Here is a 22,796-nt window from a genome sequence, read left to right on the forward strand (position 1 = left end):
CTGTGGAATTCTTTACCACAGAAGGCTGTGGAGGCTGTCAGTGGATATTTTTAAGGCAGAGATAAAATTCTTGATTAGTACAGGTGCCAGAGGTTATGGGGAGAAGGCAGAAGAATGGGGTCAGGAGGGAGAGGTAGATCAGCCATGATTGAATGGTGGAGTGGACTTGATGGGCCAAATGGCCTAATTCTACTATTCCTTATGATACTGCAAGGAAACAGGCCCACCGAGTCCGCACTGACTGGCGATCCTTGCACACGAACACTATCCTATACACACAACGGACAAATTACAATTTTGCCAAGCCAATTAGCCTACAATCCACTTGGGAGTGTGGGAGGAAACCGGAGAAAACCCATGCAGGTCACGGGGAGATCGTACAAACTCCCTGCAGATAGCACCCATAGTCAGGATCGAACCCAGGTGTCTGGCGCTGTAAGACACAACTGGCGGCACGGTGGCACAGCGGTAGAGTTGCTGCCTTACAGCGAATGCAGCCCCTGAGACTCGGGTTTGATCCTGACTATGGGTGCTGTCTGTACGGAGTTTGTACGTTCTCCCCGTGACCTGCTTGGGTTTTCTCCGAGATCTTCGGTTTCCTCCCACACTCCAAAGACGTACAGGTATGTAGGTTAATTGACTGGGTAAAATGTAAAAATTGTCCCGAGTGTGTGTAGGATAGTGTTAATGTGCGGGGATCGCTGGGCGGCACGGACTCGGTGGGCCGAAGGGCCTGTTTCCGCGCTGTATCTCTAAATCTAAAATCTAAACTCTACCGCTGCGCCACTGTGTCACCCCAGTGTCAATGCAGGCCCCATTCCAATGTTATTTGAACATCGATGTCTATGTATGCCTGCACATTGAGGAGCAAATGGTGGAGTACCTTTGTTAATTAGGTTTCGGACCACTTGTGTTAAGTGGCCTGCTGCTATGTGATGTTCTGATAGGGAGCTGTCTTTCTTTGTGATTTCAAAGCTGATCATTGTCTGTAAATTTCAATATACTCATTGGTACTTGTTTGTTGGCTAATATTTCCTTCTTGGTAGTTAAATGTTTTAATGTGTATATTAGAGCAATAAGAGCATTATCATCCATATTAATGTTTATTTGGGAGTTGTACTGGGTGTAAGAGTTTAAATGGGGTGCAATTCCTCAAAAGTATTCAGGAGAGTTTTCTTAAGCAGTATGTAGAAGCCCCCCACACGTGAGAGGGCAACGCTGGATCTAGTATTCTCGTATTGGGAAATTGGGAGGGCAAGTTAATGAAGTGTTTGTGGAGGAGCCTTTTGGGACTCGGGACCAGTGACCACAGTTTGATTAGGTTTAAGATAGTTATGGGACGGAGAGGGTCCACATGTTAAAATGCTCAACTGGGGTAAGGCCAACTTTGAGGGTATGAGAGACGGTCTCGCTCAAGTTGACTGGAGCAGGTTATTTGAGGGGAAAGGAACATCGGCCAAGTGGGATGTTTTTAAAAGTGTGCTGACGAAAGCTCAGGATATGTATGTCCCCGTTAGAGTGATGGGCAAAGCAGGAAAACGTAAGGAAGCTTGGCTGACGAGGGAAATTGAGGCATTGGTCAAAAACAAGAAGGATGCATGGGACAGATATAGGCAGCTGGGATCAAGTGCATCCCTGGAGGAGTTTCGAGAACTAAGGAGTAAACTGAAAAAGGAGATCAGAAGGGCAAAAGGGGCCGGGACTGCTCTGGCGGGTAGCATTAAGGACAATCCCAAAAGATTTTATAAATACATAAGAGGGAAAAGGGTAACTAGAGAGAGAGTGGGACCTCTCAGGAATCAAAGTAGTCACCTCTGTGTGGAGCCGCAGGAGATGGGCAAGGTCCTCAATGAGTATTTCTCCTCTGTATTTACCGAGGAGAAAGACAGTAGAACGGAGAAACTTGGGGCAGTCACTGGAAGTGTCTTGAGAGCAGTCAGTGTTACCGTCAAAGAAGTACTGTGAAGGTACTGTCGTATATGAAAGTAGACAAATCTACAGGGCCTGATCAGATATATCCAAGGGGATTGCGAGAAACTAGAGAGGAAATTGCGGGAGCCCTGGTTGAAATTTACGAGTCATCCTTGTATACAGGAGAGGTGCCAGAAGACTGGAGGGTGGCAAACGTTGTGCATCTTTTCAAGAAGGGCTGCAGGGAAATTGCTGGGAACTATAGGCCGGTGAGCTCAACATCTGTAGTTGGAAAGTTACCAGAGAGTATTCTGAGGGATGGGTTATTCATGCATTTGGATGGGCAAAGGCTGATTAAGGATAGTCAGCATGGGTTTGCACGTGGGAGGTCGTGTCTCACAAATCTGATAGATTTTTTTGAAGACGTAACCAAAAACGTCGATGAGAGCAGAGCTGTAGATGTTGCGTGCATGGATTTCAGTAAGGCATTTAACAAAGTTCCACATGGAAGGTTAGATCGCATGGGATCCAAGGAGAGATAGCTGAATGGATAGCAAATAGGCTCCATGGAAGGAAGCAGAGGGTAATGGTGGAAGGTTGCTTCTCAGACTGGAGGCCTGTGACTAGTGGTGTGCCTCAGGGTTCGATGCTGGGCCAGTTACTGTTTGTCATCAACATCAATCATTTGGATGAGAACATACAGGACAAGATTAGCAAGTTTGCTGATGATACAAAAGTGAGTGGTTTTGCAGGTAGTGAAGATGTTTGTGAAAGATTGCAGCAGGATCTGGATCGATTGGCCAGGTGGGCGGAGGAATGGTTGATGGAATTTAATATAGAGAAGTGTGAGGTGTTGCATTTTAGGATGTCGAATAAGGACAGGACCTACCACAGCAAATGGTAGGCCTCTGGGTAATGTTGTAGAGCAGAGGGATCTAGGAGTACAGGTGCATGGTTCTTTGAAGGTCGAGTTGCAGGTAGATAAGGTAGTCAAAAAGGCTTTTTGCACATTGGCCTTCATCAGTCAGAGTATTGAGTATTCACAAAATGCTGGAGTAAGTCAGCAGGTCAGGCAGCATCTCAGGAGAGAAGGAATGGGTGACGTTTCGGGTCGAGACCCTTCTTCAGACTGATGTCAGGAGGGTGGGACAAAGGAAGGATATAGGTGGAGACAGGAAGATAGAGGGAGATCTGGGAATTGTATTGAGTATACAAGTTGGGAGGTCATGTTGCAGTTGTATAAGACGTCGGTGAGACCGCATTTAGAATATTGTGTTCAGTTCTGGGCATCATGTTGTAGGAAAGGGTTTCAAGCTTGAAAGGGTTTAGAAAAGATTTACGAGGATGTTGCCAGGACTAGAGGGTGTGAGCTATCGGGATAGGTTGAGTCGACTGGATCTCTATTCTATTGAGTGCAGGAGGATGAGGGGGGATCTTATAGAGGTGTACGAAATCATGAGAGGAATAGATCGGGTAGATGCAGAGTCTCTTGCCCAGAGAATGGGAATCGAGGACCGGAGGACATAGGCTTAAGGTGAAGGTGAAAAGATTTAATAGGAATCCGAAGGGTAACTTTTTCACACAAAGGAGGGTGGGTGTATGGAACAAGCTGCCAGAGGAGGTAGTTGAGGCTGGAACTATCCCATCGTTTAAGAAACAGTTAGACAGGTACATTGGTAGGTCTGGAGGGATATGAACCAAGCGCAGGCAAGTGGGACAAGTGTAGCTGGGACATTGTTGGACATTGTGGGCAAGTTGGGCCAAAGGGCCTGATCCATACTGTATCACTCTGACTCCATGTTGCTCAGTGGTGATATCCATGTTTATCTGTGGGGAATCCCTGTTGGTGTCCCTTGCAGATGACAAGGCCTATGTGGAGCTATGATGCTGATGTGATCTGAAAAAATCCCAGCAGGGTTGCTCTTTCTTCCTTCACAGATGCCATGACCCGCTGAGGGTTTCCAGTCTTCTCTCTTTATTTCACAGCATTGCAGATTTTGTGAACTTCAAATGTCCGTCATTGTATCTGTCTTTTCACTAATAAATTGTGCTGCTGAGATTGTGCTTTTAAAATTTTGGCTCTCGTGGCTTTTATTCAATTTATGAATTGTCGTTGATTTTCATGCGCCAGATAGAATAATGTGACAGCAGAGTTAATCTGTGCTAATGTGAATTGGACATTTACATGTACTCATTGCTTTCTAAGGATCAGCAAGGTCATAGTCATACAACATGGAAACAGGCCCTTCAGTCCAACTTGCCCACGCCGACTATTCGGCCCAATGCCCAGATCAGCCTGTGTCATCAGGGGGATTTAAGAAGCAAGGACTGTAATTTGGTTATGTTCCTATTTAATAATTGTCCTGTACGTTCTCTGTATGATTATAGTGATAATGGTGAGGATTACAATAGCAGTGGAGTGGGTGCAGAAACCTGATGCAATGGGGGCCTTGAAGTGTGAATTGATTTTTGTTACTGTGTACTGTCCAACTAATTAATGAAATGTTTAAACAAATTTGCTTTTAACAGCATGTCAGACATCTGGAGAAGTTATTAAATTGTTTATTAAAGATGAACCTCGCAAAGTATGGGAGAAAGAACCTTCTGACACAGTTTTGAAAGTGTTGGGGGAAGCAGACTTACAAATTCAGACTGGGATGCTGATGGACACCGTAACCATTGAAAACAATGGTAAGTAACGGAAAAAGTTAGAAAAAGACATGTAGACGTAAAGAACTGCAGATGCTGGTTTACAAAGAAAAGAGACAGTAATGGAGTAACTCATCGGGTCACAGCACCTATGGATAACATGGATAGGCTATGTTTTGGGTTTGTTAGGAAAACAATCTGAAATGACACCTATCCATGTGTAGAAAGGAACTGCAATGCTGGTTTATACCGAAGATAGACACAAATTGCTGGAGTAACTCAAGGCAGGCAGCATCTCTGGATAAAAAGGATGGGTGACGTTTTGGATTGGGAAGTTGGGTCCCGACCCAAAATGTCACCCATCCTTTTTTCTCCAGAGATGCTGCCTGACCTGTTGAGTTACTCCATCACTTTGAGTCTATCATCTATCCATGTTCTCCAGTGATGTTGTCTGACCCACTGAGTTACAGCAGCACATTGTGTCTTTTTTTGAAAAAAAAGTTTTGTTTTGTGATAACAGAGGTAACATTATCCACGTTTAGCAGAATAAGCTGATTTTCATGGTACTTATTTAACCTTGATGTATGATGGATGAGGTTTCTTCAAATTTCAGCCTTCTTGATCTCTGACGGTAGTTTTAGCTCAGAATGGTAATCTGAGGTGTTCCGTTTGTTTATTTACTCTGTTTCTGTACAGCAACAGGCCCCTTGGCTGAAGTTGACCAGGCACTCACGGTGGTGATTGATGAAGGAAAAGGCACTATTGATCAAAAGCCATTGAGTAAAACCTTTGAAGATGCTTTGGCCGGTACTGATCAGACATTCTTTGCAGGAGATACGATGGAAATTAAAATCATAGACCTTTCAAGAGTGGAAACTGTGCAGTCAAGGGAAGAATCTATTCCAACATTGAAACCATCAGCGTTTGAAGACAAGATAGAAGGTACTGTTTAGAGATGATACAGGGGTACATTATCCATGTTTGCTAGAATAAACTGATGCACTAGGTTGTTAGTGAGATGTTCCATAATTGTATAATTGAAAGGAACGCGTGAGAGCAATAAGATAAAGAAAGGTGGCCTGTTTTTTGTAGAAAAAATAGACCTTACCCAGAAGTTTTTGGGTTAAATAACCTATGTTTAGTTTAGTCATTGTCATATTACGGAGGTGCAGTGAAAAGCTTTTGTTTGTGTGCTATCCAGGCATAATCCTTCATGCAACAATTACTTTGAAAAATCATCGCAAACAGAAAATCAGGATTACTCAAATCCCTCTTGTGTCTTTTCCCCATATTTTAAATCGTGTTCCTTGAACCATCTGATAATGGGAACAGCTTCCTTCTAATTACGCAGTCAGTACTAGTAATCATTTTTTACACTCAAACCTCTACTCAACCGTCCCTATTCCAAGGAGAATAACCCAAGCTTTTCAATTCCAACCTGAAAGTTGAAAGCCCTCAAGCCTGAAATCATTCTCATTAATCTTCTCTGAACCTCCTCAAGGGCCTTCATGTTCTTCGGAGCATGGCGACAGGGGTTGGATGCAACACTCCAGTTGTGGTCCAGTTTAACGGAGCGAATGAACTGAAATTAATTTAGCCGGGATGGAGAGCCCTGAATGTCAAGATTCAAGAGTGTTTCATTGTCATATGTTCCAGATAGAACAATGAAATTCCTCCTTGCAGCAGCACAACAATATGTAAACATAGTATGTAAACAATATAATAAAAGAAAAAAAGTTCAGTATGATGTGTATATACACACACACACATGTGTGTTTGCTTTATATAAGTGTATATATATATATATATATGTGTGTGTGTATATGTGTACATATATATATATTTCAATCAAAAAGAAAAAACCATTGCCCCCAAGTCTATGTCATATCAGCTTATCTGGAGGTTGTAATATTCAATATCCTGAGGGCTGTTGGGAACAAGCTGTTCTTGAACCTGGATGTTAGTTTTCAGGCTCCTATGTCTTCTTCCTGATGGCATGAGTGAAATGAGTGTGTGGCCAGGGTGGTGTGGGTCTCTGATGATGCTGGCTGCGTTTTTGAGGCATCGACTCCTGTAAATTCTTTTGGTGTGAATGTCAGAACCCATGATGGACTGGGCAGTATTCACCACTTTTTGCAGTCTTCTTTGCTCCTGGCCGTTCAAGTTGCTGAACCAGGGCTTAATGCAACCAGTCAATGTTCATCTATGTTTACGCTGTGGCACATGGCTAAATATTATTACGTAGCATCTCATGCGGTTATTTGTAGTTGATACCTATAGATGCCTATACTATAGGAATTTTCTGCTGAAATCAATTGACAAGGAAACTTTACCCATTGATTATTTTGAATGTGATATATTGCGTTATGGTGAAGAATTAAATTGTATTCATATTGAGCGTTTTAATAATCTCAAGATATCCTACAGTGTTACATAAACACGTAGAACACGACAGCACGAGAACAGGCCCTTCAATATTGGTGCCGAACATGATGCCTGATTAAACTGATCTGTCTGCACATGATCCATATCCCTCTATTCCCTGCACTTCTATGCACCTATGTAAAAGCCTCTTAAACACCCTTGTATCTGCCTCCACCATCACCACTGGCAATGTGTTCCAAGCCCCTTTAAAAAAAAAAAAAAAGCCCCCACATCTCCATTAAGCTTTCCCTTTTAGTAAACGTTTAGTATTTACATTGTGTTGTATTTGTGTTGAATTGTGGAAATCAGTTTGCACATGCCATAAACCCACAAATGGTAGTGAAAAAATTGAGCTAATGATTGAGTTAATTGAGTTTGGTGATCTTGACCGAGGGATAAACATTTCCAGGATACCATGGACAATCTCCCTGCTCTTTGGCTTGAACCTCCACCAGTGGAGCAGACAGGACTGATATTTGTTGTTGCTTTTGACAGCAGGTTCTGTGCTACCACTCCCATAAGCATTGAATGCTCATAGGAATTAGGTTAACAAGTCCCAACTGCAGTTTGGGGGCTAACAGAGCTCCAGCAACCTTGGTTCAATGCTGATCTCTGATGCTTTCAATGGTTCAATGGTGCTTTTAGTGAAGTGCAAACACACAGTGATATCCTTTTCTAATGAACAGTCCAGTAGAGTATTGCCATACCCAAGCACATACTGAATTAACAAGTGTACAGAAATAGTCCACTCATCCCGCAACCAATGATCTATGCAGAGTTTACATGTTCTCCTAGTGACTGCATGGGTTTCCCTTGGGTGCTCAATTTTCTTTCTCATCCCAAAGATATGCAGGTTGGTGGGTTAATTGGACATTGTAAACTGCCCTTAGTGTGTAGCTGAGTGGTTGAATCTGGGAACAGTTGATGGGATTGTGGGGAAAATAAAGTGGGTGTCTGTTGGTTGGCATTGACTCAGTGGCACAAGGGGCCTGTTTTTGTGCTGTTTGACTGTGACTGTTCACAAATAAATTGCAAGGTTGTTTGACAAAATATAACTTTGGGTAGAGTGAGTGGTTTAGTTCAAAGACCCAAAAGTGTTATGAAAAATTCCAAATTTTAAAATCTGATGCAAATAAAAGTAACAAAATGTGAATAGCAAAACATGATCTCTCAAACAGCCCTGGATATATATATATATATCTAATATATAATGAATTAAACTGAAGGTACAATTAACACAGGCAGTTACATCATGTTTGGGTGCTGTATGTACTGTTTAAAAAAAGCCCCCGACCCGAAACATCACGTTTTCCAGAGATGCTGCCTGACCTGCTGGGTTACTCCAAGACTTTGTGTCTTTTATTTTTGAATATTGTAAGATAGTCAGACAATGGATTGCAATGAAGGTAGACACAAAATGCTGGAGTAACTCAGCGGGTCAGGCAGCATCTCTGGAGAGAAGAAATGGGTGACGTTTCAGATCGAGACCCTTCAGACTGATGTCAGGGGAGGGGGCGGGACAAAGATATGATGTAGTCAGATTCTGGTGTGGTCTCCGTTGGTTTAAACTGCTGCAGCAAACAGACTTCTGTACAATGAGAATTGCGTGTCATTGTACTATGAATTCTAAAAATTGTGGGTGAAATAAATGTTTTAAATGAATGAGAACTTAAATGGGTGCCCAACTCTGAACCCACCAGAAATATGCCACCATGAAGGAGAAGGGTAGATGGATATGCTCTGCATTTGCTGGTTATGGGCATTTGATTTTGCTCTGGAGTTATTTTTAAGCTGGAAAATTAACTGAAACACATTTTCCCAGAAACATTTTTTTCCACTGTTGCTCCTGGGAGAGAGCAGTTTTAAAATATTATGTATTCCATTTCCAAATGGCAAGTTTCCAGCAGAACGCAAAAGATTAACTGTTTTTCCATTTTCCTTTTTCTTAATGTAGAACACCTGCATATTCTATAGCTTAGTGTTTAGGAACTGTACTGGCTGAAGTGTTAAAGCTAACATTTGACTTGGGTGGTTTGCCTTTGCATTCCAGACTTGCAAATGATTCTCTTTTATTGCAAAATCCTGTAACTGCAGGGCTTAATGTAACTGTAATGTGAATGAATGAATGATAGTTTATTATCACATGTGACATGTCAGTGAGATTCTTTGTTTTGCATACACAAATATGCAAAGAGTCACCACACATAGGGCACCGACAAAGATACAATGCATTCCATTTAGTCCCCAATGGTCTCTCTTTGTTCTCGCTCCCCCCCCCCACCCCACACCGTCCCCTTTGTTCTAATACTGTTTCATTAACCTCATCACATGACCATGAGACGTAGGAAAATAATTGGGCCATTTGGCCCATCGCGTCTGCTCCATGTCTGTGTTTAGGGCTCTTTGACAGAATCAAAATGGTGCCTGTCCATTTCCATCCACAGATGCTGCCTGACCTGCTGAGATCCTTCATCACTTTTTGTTTTGTTTAAGAAACCTCAGGTATTTTTAATGCTGTTCACGTTTTGTTACTTTTACACATCTGCATCATCAGAATTCTAAGAATATTTGTGTAAGAAGGAACTGCAGATGTTGGTTTATAGACAATAGGTGCAGGAGTAGGCCATTCGGCCCTTTGAGCCAGCACCACCATTCAATGTGATCATGGCTGATCATTCTCAATCAGTACTCCATTCCTGCCTTCTCCCCATACCCCCTGACTCCGCTATCCTTAAGAGCTCTATCTAGCTCTCTCTTGAAAGTATTCAGAGAATTGGCTTCCACTGCCTTCTGAGGCAGAGAATTCCACAGATTTTCAACTCTGACTGAAAACGTTTTTCCTCATCTCCGTTCTAAATGGCCTACCTCTTATTCTTAAACTGTGGCCCCTGGTTCTGGACGGCCCCTGGTTCTGGACTCCCCCAACATTGGGAACATGTTTCCTGCCTCTAACGTGTCCAATCCCTTAATAATCTTATTTGTTTCAATAAGATCCCCTCTCATCCTTCTAAATTCCAGTGTATACAAACCTAGTCGCTCCAGTCTTTCAACATACGACAGTCCCGCCATTCCTAGTGAACCTACGCTGCATGCCCTCAATAGCAAGAATATCCTTCCACAAATATGGAGACCAAAACTGCACAGAGTACTCCAGGTGCGGTCTCACTAGGGCCCTGTACAACTGCAGATGGACCTCTTTGCTCCTATACTCAACTCCTCTTGTTATGAAGGCCAACATTCCATTGGCTTTCTTCACTGCCTGCTGTACATGCATGCTTCCTTTCAGTGACTGATGCACTAGGACAGCCAAATCTCGTTGTACGACCCCTTTTCCTAACTTGACACCATTCAGATAATAATCTGCCTTCCTCTTCTTACCACCAAAGTGGATAACCTCACACTTATCCACATTAAACTGCATCTGCCATGCATCCGCCCACTCACACAATCTGTCCAAGTCACCCTGCAACCTCATAGCATCTTCCTCACAGTTCACACTGCCACCTAGCTTTGTGTCATCTGCAAATTTGCCAATGTTACTTTTAATCCCTTCATCCGTCATTAATGTATATTGTAAATAGCTACGGTCCCAGCACCAAGCCTTGCGGTAGCCCACTAGTCACTGCCTACCATTTTAAAGGGACCCATTTATCCCCACTCTTTGCTTTCTGTCTTCCAACCAATTTTCTATCCATGTCAGTACCCTACCCCCAATACCATGTGCTCTAATTTCGTAAATCCATGCTGACTCGGAACGATCCTGTACTGCTATCCAAATGCCCTGCAATTTCGTCTTTTATAATTGACTCCAGCATCTTCCCCACCACTGATGTCAGATTAACTGGTCAAACTAACTGGTTTACACCAAAGATAGACACAAAAAGCTGGAGTAACTCATCAGGTCAGTCAGCATCTCTGGAGAAAAGGAATAGGTGATGTTTTGAGTGGAGACCCTTCTTCAGATTGAAAATCAGGAGAGTGGGAACAGAGAGATGTGAAAAGGTATATAGAACGAATGAAAGATATGCAAAAAAGTAAGGGTGATGAATGAAAGGTGGAGCCCACTCTGGGTTCATTGTTGGATGTGGAGAAAGTGATGATGAGTGGATACAAACTGTGAAAGCCAGCAGTACAACAGTGAAACTAGTATCATGACTAGGGTGCGGGAGTAATGGAGAGAAAGGGGATGCAAGGGTTACCTGAAGTTAGAGAAATCAAAATTCATACTGTTGGTTTGTAAGCTGCCCAAGCGAAATATGAGGTGCTGTTCCTCCAATTTGCCCTCACTTTGACAGTGGAGGAGACCCAGAACAGAAAGGTCAATATGGGAATGGGAAGGGGAGTTAAAGTGTTTGACAACCGGGAAATCACGTAGGCCAAGGCGTACTGAGCGAAGGTGTTCAGCGAAATGATCGCCCAGTCTGTGCTTGGTCTTGCCGATATTTAGACGTCCACACCTGAAACAGCGATAATGTAGATGAGATTAGAGGAGGTGCAAGTGAACCTCTGCCTCACCTGAAAGGGCTGTTGGGGTCCATGCAGGGGAAGGTACCTGGAGAGGGGATGGTTTGGGTGGGAAGGAATGAGTTAACCAGGGAGTTGCGGAGGGAATGGTCTCTGCGGAAAGCGGAAATGGGTGGAGATGGGAAGATGTGACTAGTGGTGGGATCCCGTTGGAGGTGGCGAAAATGTCAGAGAATTATGTGCTGTCTGCAACAGCTGATGGGGTGAAAGGTGAGGATGAGGGTGACTCTGGCTCTGTTGCGACTGGGGGGAAGGGGAGCAAGAGCGGAGCTGCGGGATACTAATAAGACGCGTGTGAGGGCCTCATCTATTATAGAAGAGGGGAACACCCGTTCCCTAAAGAATGAGGACATCTCGGATGTCCTGGTATGGAACACCTCATCTTGGGCGCAGATGCGACATAGTTGGAGGAATTGTGAGTAGGGTTAGAGTCTTGGCAGGAAACAAGGTGGGAAGAAATGTAGTGTAGATCATTGTGGGAATCAGTGTGTTTACTGAATATAAGTATAATACAAGAAATAGAAATATATTTGTTAATTTCTGAACATTTTTTTCTTAAAATTGCCTCCTCCCATTGTGATTTTTACTTTCTGAAAGCTACAAGGTGTTTACTTAATCTGGTTGGTTAAGATGGGTTGTATTAGCTGTGGCAATAAATACTGAACTGTTTTTAATGCCAAAATTAGAAAATGCTGGTATGGCTCAGCAGGTCAGACGGTATCCACAAGGAGAGAAATATAGTCAAAGTTTCAGGTCTATAGTTCTTGATCTGAAGCTCATAAGATCTTCGGGCATGAATAGGTATATGGAACTTGATTAATATAGCTATTACAGAAACATGGCGTGTGTGTGGAGGGGGGGGGGGAGTGGACAGGACTGGCAGCTCAATGTCCCCCGGTACAAATGCTACAGGAGGGAAAGAGGTTTATATAAGAGAAGAGTTTTGTTTCGTTTTTGATGAGGGAGGACATCACACAGGTACTTGGAGTAGATATTAATAAGTTATAGGAACAGAATGATGCCATTTGGCCCATCAAGTCTGCTCTGCCATTCAACCAAGGCTGATCTATCTCTCCATCTCAATCCCATTTTCCTGCTTTCTCCCCACAACCCCACATGACCATACTAATCAAATTCCGGGGGTTGTTTCCCCAGTGAAGCTATATGGTTGGAATTGAGAAACAAGAAGGGGATGATCACGTCAATGGGATTGTAGTTTGCCCTCCCAGTAGTCAGCAGGGGTAAGAGAATCAAATATGTTGGGAGATTGCTGATAGCTGCACGAATAATAGGGTTGTAATAGCGGTGGATTTTTACTTTTCAGATATCAACTGGATTTGTCATTGCTAAGGGGTTGCATGGGGTGGAATTTAAGTCTGTTCAGTGAAATGTTATCAATCATTATGTTGATGCCCCTTAAGAGAAGGGGCAAAACTCAACCTTCTCTTCTGAAATAAAGCAGGATAGTACCTAAAGTGTTAGTGGCGAGCAGTAGAGTACCCAAAGTGTCAGTGTACAAGACTTTGGTAAGGCCTCGTTTAGAGGACTGTGTACAGTTCTGGATACCTTGACATGGGAAGGGTGCTGTTAAACTGGAAAGCGAACAAGGACTTACAAGGATAGGTTTGAGTCATAAGGAGAGGCTGGACAAACCGTGTCATTTTTCCCTAGAGTGAAAGAGTCTGAGGGGGTGACAATATATGCATGAGGGGTACAGATAAGGTGAAAAGAGATAGTCATTTTTTCTCATGGTGGGAGTCTAAAACTAGAGGGCATAGGTTTAAGGTGAAAGATTTAAAAGAGACCAGAAGAGCAAGTTTTTCCCACGCTTTACTCACTGGGTGAGTACCGTCTAGTAAAATTCTGATACGTAAAGGGCACTAATAGACGGGTGCGTGGATAATAAAAGATTGGAAAGATTTGAGCCAGGCGCAAACAAGTGAGACTAGTTCAGTTGGATAACTCGGTCTACATGCAGAAACTGGACTAAAAAGCCTGCTTCCTTGTTGTCCAGCTCTTGACTCGATGAAGTGATAAAAACGGAGAAAACGAGTATGTATTAAGTTGCATGTGGGGGAGTGGGTGGGGAAGCACAAACATAAACGAAGCAGACATGGACCTCAAATATCCTCCTGCTGTTTATTCATATGTTTGTATAAGAAATATTAGTAGGAATAATCTTCGAACCTTCTGTGCTACTAAATATGTTCACAGCTGCTTTTGTCTTGCACAATTCATTTCACCGATTGTTCCCTTGACTCTTCAAATATATAACAATCTATCTAACTTACTTCTGAATATAGAAACAAGGGACTGCAAATGCTGGTTTATATTTTAAAAAAGGGCACAAGATGCGGAGTAACTCTGCAGGTCAGGTAGCATCTCTGGAGAACATGGATAAATTACGTTTTGGGTCTGAAGAAGTGTCCCAGCCCGAAACATCACCTGTCCTTGTTCTCCAGGGATGCTGCCTGCCCTGCTGAGTTACCACAGCACTTTGCGTTTTCTGTTGGGAATACACTCAGCCTTCACATCACACAGGGGGCCGTTATAGGCCCCACCCCTCCTTAACCCTGCTTTGTTCTGGCTTTTACTTACCTCCAGTTCCATCCCGCATAGTTACTCCAGCACTTTGTATCTATCTTCCAATACCTTGTCAGCTCAACTTTTCTGCAGGCCTTCGTTGACTCTGCATCCTGCTTGCAACTTGTGTTTGAATCGGCAGTACAGTTGGCGCATTCTTCTCTGTCGTGATGTCAATAAAAATGGGAAATGAGGATTTGGAACATAGTGGCACCCAAAGTTTTGCAGCTTGTGAACCCGAAAATGACTGATTTGTCATGTGTTTTGTTCATTAGACAATCTGATGAGTTACGCCATCATTTTGAGTCTATCCTTGCTGGAGGAAGGGTCAGGCAGCATGTGTTGAGGGAAGTAGTCAGATAACGTTTCGGGTCATCAGATTCAAAGGAGATAGAAAGGAGCATTGCGGGGTTAGCAGGTTGGAAGCTGTGGAGGGGATATTGCCAGAGATGATAAGATCTGTGATAGTTTGCGAGATGGTGGCCTGCTGTTTGTCAGCAGGGTCCTGGTCAAGTAGTGGGTGCGAGGAGGTACCTCAGAGCTGATGCCTGACTTTTGGCATTGTGGAGGCAAGTCTGCCAGACCACAATGACACCACCCTTGTCTGCTGGTTTGGTGACAATATTGGGATTGGTAATGAGTGAGGGGAGGGCTGCATGTTCAGAAGGGTGAGATTCGATTGGTTTGAAGGAGTGAAGTTGTGACGGTTGAAGTTGTGGCGGCTGTTGGAGATGAAAAGGTCCCGAGGGGATGGAAGACCGCAGAGCCTCCTGGCGGGGGAGGAGTGTTGGAAATGGGAGAAGGGTCATCGCTAGGGTGCGAGGACTCCTTGCCAAAGAAATAGGTGTGGGTGCAACAGAACAAGGCGGGCTTTGAATTCGTTGAGGTGTCGGCTCAGGGATTCAAAGCTAACGCCACTGAAAGAACCTGAAGAAGGGTCCTGTTCCAAAACGTTGCCTGTCCATTTCCTTCCACAGATGCTGCCTGATCTGCTGAGTTCCTCCAACATTTTGTTGTTTGCTCAGCAATCTTACTCAAATACTTGACCTAAATTTATTTTGTGTGTTAAATAAAATCAGGATGTGCAGAAAGTGGCGAAGCAGCTAGTGTTTTCAGGTCAATGACTTTTCATCCATGGATGTATGGAGAGCTCTGTGCATTAGACTTGTGCATTATGTATTTGAATATTGCAGTTTGTAGTTAGCTTTTATTTAATTGAAGGTGGTAATGCAGTGAGCATTCATAAAGTGTAGGAAGGAACTGCTGATGCTGTTTACATTGAAGATTGACACAAAATGCTGCAGAAACTCAGTGGTCAGACAGCATCTCCGGAGAAAATAAATGGGTGACTTTTCTGGTCGAGACCCTTCTTCACACAATAAAGCTTATTTTTCATGATACAAGCATGAAACCATTCATCATTCTGAAGTTGTGTTAAAATGTTTCTGTATTCCCTCCAGAACCAGAGGATTTGGAAACAGAAGCACTTGAAGAAGGAGTGCACTTGAACAGAGCTAGTGTCTCTGCGGCCCCAATTACTGTTCATGCATGGGAAAAAGAGAATGATGCAGAGAGGTGAATGGAATAAACAACTTTACTTCCCATTTTATCCCAAATCTTCAATAAACTGCATTGTCAATTATCCGTAATATTTTATGTAAGACGAGGCTATCTGTAAGCCTTGTGTCTCCTAAACATAACATCGCCGTCTTCATTTTTGTGCCTGGCACAATTGTTTTCTAATAAATGTATTCAAACGTTTGCATTTTAATATTTCCCATGGCCTTTGGGACTCCAAAGTGCTTTCAGCCAATGTAGTACTTTCAAAATATAGTTTTATTATTTATATATGTGTGCAACTAAGGGTCGGCAATGCTGGATTGTTCTTCAGTTATCCAAGGAGGAAGAGGGCGTCACACAATCTGCTGCTGTGAACTCGTGTTGAATGAGTCAAAAAGCTCAGTGAAAAACCATATAAAAATGTTTTTGGCTTAAATTCGACCACATGTTAGAAATCTGTTTGCCAAGTAGAAGCAATGTTACTTGAGGCAAATGGATGTTATGGATAAAAGGGATGTAGTTGCAAACCTCAATTGTAATGAAAGACGTCAGTAACTGAGGATAAGGGTGCATGTAGCGGTTTCAGTTTCTATAAGAATGAAAACATCTTTTGAGGAAAAAAAAGAACTTGTGTCAGCCATATTTCTTTTTGTTGACGTAGAAGTTAAGTTGGGAATGCAGCCTTTGTTTAGGAATAGATAATTTTGCAATGGAGGGCAAAAATGGAGGGATTTATCTTGCATTTGTGTAAGTATTGATCAGAGGCACCATCTATCATTGCACACATTCCATCTTGTTTAACTCTACCATTTCCCCCCCATAGATCACTAGATGGTGCTGTCACCCAACCAGAAAACTCACAGGAGCCTCCTGTACTCGCTGAAGAAAAGTCAATCGAATCACTTGGGTCCAAAGTGAACACTGGTCAGTTTGTTCCTTACTTGTTACTTCGAGCTCAACTGACTTGTTTTTGGCTATTTGCAAGGGCTATTTGAAGTTTGAGAAGTCAATATTCATACCGCTGGGGTGTAAGCTACCCAAGCGAAATATGAGGTGCTGTTCCTCCAATTTGCGCTGGGCCTCACTCTAACAATGGAGGAGGCCCAGGACAGAAAGGTCAGATTGGGAATGGGAGGGGGAGTTAAAGTGCTGAGCATCCGGGAGGTCAGGTAGGTTAAGGCAGACTGAACAGAGGTGTTCAGCGAAAACATCGCCGAGCCTGCGCTTGGTCTCGCCGATGTACAGGAATTGACACCAGGAACAGCAGATACAGTAGATGAGGTTGGAGGAGGTGCAGGTGAATCTCTGCCTCACCTGGAAAGACTGTTTGGGTCCTTGGATGGAGTTGAGGGGGAAGGTAAGGGGACAGGTGTTGCAGGGGAAAGTACCTGGGGAGGGGATGGTTTGGGTGGGAAGGGACGAGTTGACCAGGAAGTAGCGGAGGGAATAATCTCTGCGGAAAGCAGAAAGGGGTGGAGATGGGAAGATATGGCCAGCAGTGGGATCTCGTTAGAGGTGGCAAAAATGTTGGAGGATTACAGGCTGTATGTGACGGCTGATGGGCTGGAAGGTGTGGACAAGGGGACTCTATCCTTGTTACGAATGGGGTGAGGGGGATCAAGAGTGGAGCTGTGAGATATCGAGGAGACCCTAGTGAGAGCCTCATCTATAATGGAGGAGGGGAACCCCCGTTTCTTAAAGAGTGAGGACATCTCCGATGACCTTGTATGGAAAACCTTATCCTGGGCGCAGATGCAGTGTAGACGGAGGAATTGGGAGTATGGGATAGAGTCTACACATTACTTTTATATATTTGTTTTCGTCATAGAACTGAAGAAGGGTCCCAACCCGAAACATCACCTCTCCTTGTTCTCCAGAAATGCTGCCTGACCTGCTGAGTTACCACAGCACTTTGCGTTTTCTGTTGGGAATATACTCAGCCTTCACATCTCACAGTGGGCCGTTTTAGGCCCAACCCTCCTTAGCCCTGCTCTGTTCTGGCCTTTACTTACCTCCAGTTCCATCCTGCATAGTTACTCCAGCACTTTGTATCTATCTTCCAATACCTTGTCAGCTCAACTTTTCTGCAGGCCTTCGTTGACTCTGCATCCTGCTTGCAACTTGTGTTTGAATCGGCCGTACAGTTGGCGCATTCTTCTCTGTCGTGATGTCAATAAAAATGGGAAATGAGGATTTGGAACATAGTGGCACCCAAAGTTTTGCAGCTTGTGAACCCGAAAATGACTGATTTGTCATGTGTTTTGTTCATTAGACAATCTGATGAGTTACTCCAGCATTTTATGTCTATCCTTGCTGGAGGAAGGGTCAGGCAGCATGTGTTGAGGAACAAAGTCAGATAATGTTTCAGGTCAGTACTCATCAGATTCAAAGGAGATAGAAAGGAGCATTGCGGGGTTAGCAAGTTGGAAGCTGTGGAGGGGATATTGCCAGAGATGATAAGATCTGTGATAGTTTGGGAGATGGTGGCCTGCTGTTTGTCAGCAGGGTCCTGGTCAAGTAGTGGGTGCGAGGAGGTAACTCAGCTGATGCCTGACATTTGTCATTGTGGAGGCAAGACCACAATGACACCACCCTTGTCTGCGGATTTGGTGACAATATTGGGATTGGTAATGAGTGAGCGGAGGGCTGCATGTTCAGAAGGGTGAGATTGGATTGGTTTGAAGGAGTGAAGTTGAGACGGTTGAAGTTGTGGCGGCAGTTGGAGATGAAAAGGTCCAGAGAGGATGGAAGACCGCAGAGCCTCCTGGTGGAGGAGGAGTGTTGGAGATGGGAGAAGGGTCATTGCTAGGGTGTGAGGACTCCTTGCCAAAGAAATAGGTGTGGATGCAACAGAACAAGAACATGGCAGGCTTTGAATTCATTGAGGTGTCGGCTCAGGGATTCAAAACTAACGCCACTGAAAGAATCTGAAGAAGGGTCCTGTTCCAAAACGTTGCCTGTCCATTTCCTTCCGCTGATCTGCTGAGTTCCTCCAACACTTTGTTTTTTGCTCGGCAATCTTACCCAAATACTTGACCTAAATTTATTTTGTGTGTTAAAAAAAATCAGGATGTGCAGAAAGTGGCGAAGCAGCTAGTGTTTTCAGGTCAATGACTTTTCATCCATGGATGTATGGAGAGCTCTGTGCATTAGACTTGTGCATTATGTATTTGAATATTGCAGTAGGGAAGTAGCTTTTATTTAATTGAAGGTGGTAATGCAGTGAGCATACATAAAGTGTAGGAAGGAACTGCTGATGCTATTTACATTGAAGATTGACACAAAATGCTGCAGAAACTCAGTGGTCAGACAGCATCTCTGGAGAAAATAAATAGGTGACTTTTCTGGTCGAGACCCTTCTTCGCACAATTAAGCTTATTTTTCATGATACAAGCATGAAACCATTCATCATTCTGAAGTTGTGTTAAAATGTTTCTGTATTCCCTCCAGAACCAGAGGATTTGGAAACAGAAGCACTTGAAGAAGGAGTGCACTTGAACAGAGATAGTGTCTCGGCGGCCCCAATTACTGTTCATGCATGGGAAAAAGAGAATGATGCAGAGAGGTGAATGGAATAAACAACTTTACTTCCCATTTTATCCCAAATCTTCAATAAACTGCACTGTCAATTATCCATAATATTTTATGCAAGATGAGGCTATCTGTAAGCCTTGTGTCTCCTAAACATAACATTGTCGTCTTCATTTTTGTGCCTGGCACAATTGTTTTCTAATAAATGTATTCAAGCATTTGCATTTTAATATTTCCCATGGCCTTTGGGGCTCCAAAGTGTTTTCAGCCAATGTAGTATTTTCAAAATATAGTTTTATTATTTATATATGTGTGCAACTGAGGGTCGGCAATGCTGGATTGTTCTTCAGTTATCCAAGGAGGAAGAGGGCGTCACACAATCTGCTGCTGTGAACTCGTGTTGAATGAGTCAAAAAGCTCAGTGAAAAACCATATAAAAATGTTTTTGGCTTAAATTCAACCACATGTTAGAAATCTGTTTGCCAAGTAGAAGCAAAGTTGTTTGAGGCTAATGGATGTTATGGATAAAAGGGATGTAGTTGCAAACCTCAATTGTAATGAAAGATGCCAGTAACTGAGGATAAGGGTGCAAGAATGAAAACGTCTTTTGAGGGAAAAAAACAACTTATGTCAGCCACATTTCTTTTTGTTGACGAAGAAGTTAAGTTGGGAATGCAGCCTTTGTTTAGGAATAGATAATTTTGCAATGGAGGGCAAAAATGGAGGGATTTATCTTGCATTTGTGTAAGTATCGATCAGAGGCACCATCTATCATTGCACACACTCCATCTTGTTTAACTCTACCATTTTCCCCCCCATAGATCACTAGATGATGCCGTCACCCAACCAGAAAACTCACAGGAGCCTCCTGTACTCGCTGAGGAAAAGTCAATCAAATCACTAGGGTCCAAAGTGAACACTGGTCAGTTTCACTTACTTGTTCCTTCGAGCTCAACTGACTTGTTTTTGTTCCACTTTTACCTGAATCTCCTAACTGATGACATTACTTTGATAGCGGACACAAAATGCTGGAGTAACTCCGTGGTGGGAAAGGCCGCATCTCTGGAGAGAAGGAATGGGTGGCGTTTTGGGTCAAGATGTCAGGAGAACGGGCGGGACAGAGATATAATGTGGTTGGAGACAGTAAGACTGGTGGGAGAACTGGGAAGGGGATGGAGATAGAGGGAAAGCAAGGGCTATTTGAAGTTAGAGAAGTCAATATTCATACCGCTGGGGTGTAACCTACCCAAGTGAAATATGAGGTGCTGTTCCTCCAATTTGCGCTGGGCCTCACTCTGACAATGGAGGAGGCCCAGGATAGAAAGGTCAGATTGGGAATGGGAGGGGGAGTTAAAGTGCTGAGCATCCTGGAGATCAGGTAGGTTAAGGCAGACTGAGCGGAGGTGTTCAGCAAAAGGATCGCCGAGCCTGCGCTTGGTCTCGCATATGTACAGGAATTGACACCAGGAACAGCGGATACAGTAGATGAGGTTGGAGGAGGTGCAGGTGAATCTCTGCCTCACCTGGAAAGACTGTTTGGGTCTTTGGATGGAGACGAGGGGGAAGGTAAGGGGACAGGTGTTGCATCTCCTGCGGTTGCAGGTGAAAGTACCTGGGGAGGGGGTGGTTTGGGTGGGAAGGGATGAGTTGACCAGGGAGTAGCGGATGGAATAATCTCTGCGGAAAGCAGAAAGGGGTGGAGATGGGAAGATATGGCCAGCAGTGGGATCCCGTTAGAGGTGGCGAAAATGTTGGAGAATTACAGGCTGCTTGTGACGGCTGATGGGGTGGAAGGTGTGGACAAGGGGACTCTATCCTTGTTACGAATGGGGTGAGGGGGAGCAAGAGCGGAGCTGTGAGATATCGAGGAGACCCTAGTTAGAGCCTCGTCTATACTGGATGAGGGGAACCCCCGTTTCTTAAAGAATGAGGACATCTCCGATGACCTGGTATGGAAACCTTATCGTGGGCGCAGATGCAGCTGAGACGGAGGAATTGGGAGTAGGGGATAGAGTCTACACATTACTTTGATATATTTGTTTTTGTCATAGAACTGTAGAGCATGAAAACAGGCCCTTCAACCCACTTTGCCCGTGCTGACCAAGTTGATATATTGGGCTAGTCCCATTTCCTTCCATTGATCCATCCAAATGCCTGTTAAAAGGCATAATTATATCCAATTCCATACCTTGGTACCATTTGGCACCTATATGTATTCAAGTTTGTGAGGCAGAAATTTGTGGAAATAAGCTGGCTTCATTGTAATATTGGCCTGAGCTTGTTTACCTAGGACCATAGAATGCTGAGGGAGTACCTGAATGGGATGTACAAAGTTATGAGTTCAATGATAGGGTAAATTGCAGAAACGTTCCCACATGCTGTGGTGCCTGTAACCAGAGGGCATCGGTCTAAGGTAAGAGATTTAAAGAGGATATGAGTAAAAATAAATTCACCACAGGGTTGTTGAAAGCCAAAATGCATTGCTTGAGCGGGATGGTGGAGGGAGCCTGTGGGTTTTTTTTGTGGACAATAAGCATACCAGCATACCTGTGGCTGGAAAACACAATAATGGCATTTAACTTTTTTAAAGATGTACCATCGTGTTCCGTGACTAAAATGAACTTGAGGCAGGTATTCTCACAACATCTATGAAGTATTCAGATGAACACTTGAAATGCAATGGCATTGAGTGCTAGAAAATGGGATTGGTTTAGCTAGGTACTTGACGACACAATGGGATGAATGGTCTGCTTCCGTACTCTGATGCTATAACCCAATTACTAGTTGGCTCGAGTCGCCTTTGGCTGTTTTACTTGTAAAACCTTGTTAAATCAGCTCAGTAGCTTTTATGGATGCTTTTCCTTCTGTATTTTAATATGTGATTAGTCCTACCTGGCTCAATTTGTTTTGGGTGGCACAGTGGTGCAGTGGTAGAGTTGCTGCCTTACAGTGCCAGAGACCCTGGTTTGAACCTGACTACGGGTGCTGTCTGTACAGAGTTTGTACTTTCTCCCTGTGACTGTAGGTTTTCTCCCTGTGCTCTGATTTCCTCCGATGTTCCAAAGATGTGCAGGTTTGTAGATTAATTGGCTTTAGTAAAATTGTAAATCACCCTTAATGTGTAGGATAGTGTTAGTGCACAGGGTGATTGCTGATCGGCACAGACATGGTGGGTTGAAGGGCCTGTTTTTGCGCTGCATCTCTAGTCTAAAGTTTTCTGTTTAGAATGATTACTACGTAGAGCTGCAATTGATGTAAAATCTTCATGTAATTTTTAAAAGAAATTTCCATTATAACATTTTGGTTATTTTTAAACATTTTTTAATGCATGTAACTAAGCACATTATCATCTCCTGTACATGAATGTCTCTTTCTTATCAAGCAGAGGGTTGTGCTAGTGAAACCCCAGAAAGCGAACCATTTTTCCAGAAGTTGCCACCTTTGCAGGACAGAACAGCCATGTTGATGAGAGAATCCTCTCAGGAAGAGACACTAGGATCCAAGCCATTGTTTTGGTCATTATCTCCAGCAAATTCCAAAGGCAAACAATCTCTGTTGATTGGGCTGTCAACCGGATTGTTTGATGCAAACAACCCAAAGGTATGGAAATTCTG

At 43.5% G+C, this 22,796-nt stretch overlaps 1 protein-coding gene across 1 annotated transcript in view; it reads left to right on the plus strand.

Annotated features, from left to right (window-relative positions):
• nek1 (NIMA-related kinase 1) overlaps positions 1 to 22,796 on the plus strand; it is a 149,787-nt gene that overhangs the window by 93,517 nt on the left and 33,474 nt on the right. Inside the window, exons 26-32 of the mRNA XM_078394857.1 lie at positions 4,441 to 4,602; positions 5,257 to 5,502; positions 15,552 to 15,666; positions 16,475 to 16,575; positions 19,102 to 19,216; positions 20,004 to 20,104; positions 22,568 to 22,782. Of these exons, the coding sequence (XP_078250983.1) occupies positions 4,441 to 4,602; positions 5,257 to 5,502; positions 15,552 to 15,666; positions 16,475 to 16,575; positions 19,102 to 19,216; positions 20,004 to 20,104; positions 22,568 to 22,782 (1,055 nt within the window). The remainder of the gene's footprint in view (positions 1 to 4,440; positions 4,603 to 5,256; positions 5,503 to 15,551; positions 15,667 to 16,474; positions 16,576 to 19,101; positions 19,217 to 20,003; positions 20,105 to 22,567; positions 22,783 to 22,796) is intronic.

The sequence above is a fragment of the Rhinoraja longicauda genome, chromosome 3 (assembly GCF_053455715.1).
Source record: "Rhinoraja longicauda isolate Sanriku21f chromosome 3, sRhiLon1.1, whole genome shotgun sequence".
Classification (NCBI taxonomy): domain Eukaryota; kingdom Metazoa; phylum Chordata; class Chondrichthyes; order Rajiformes; family Arhynchobatidae; genus Rhinoraja; species Rhinoraja longicauda.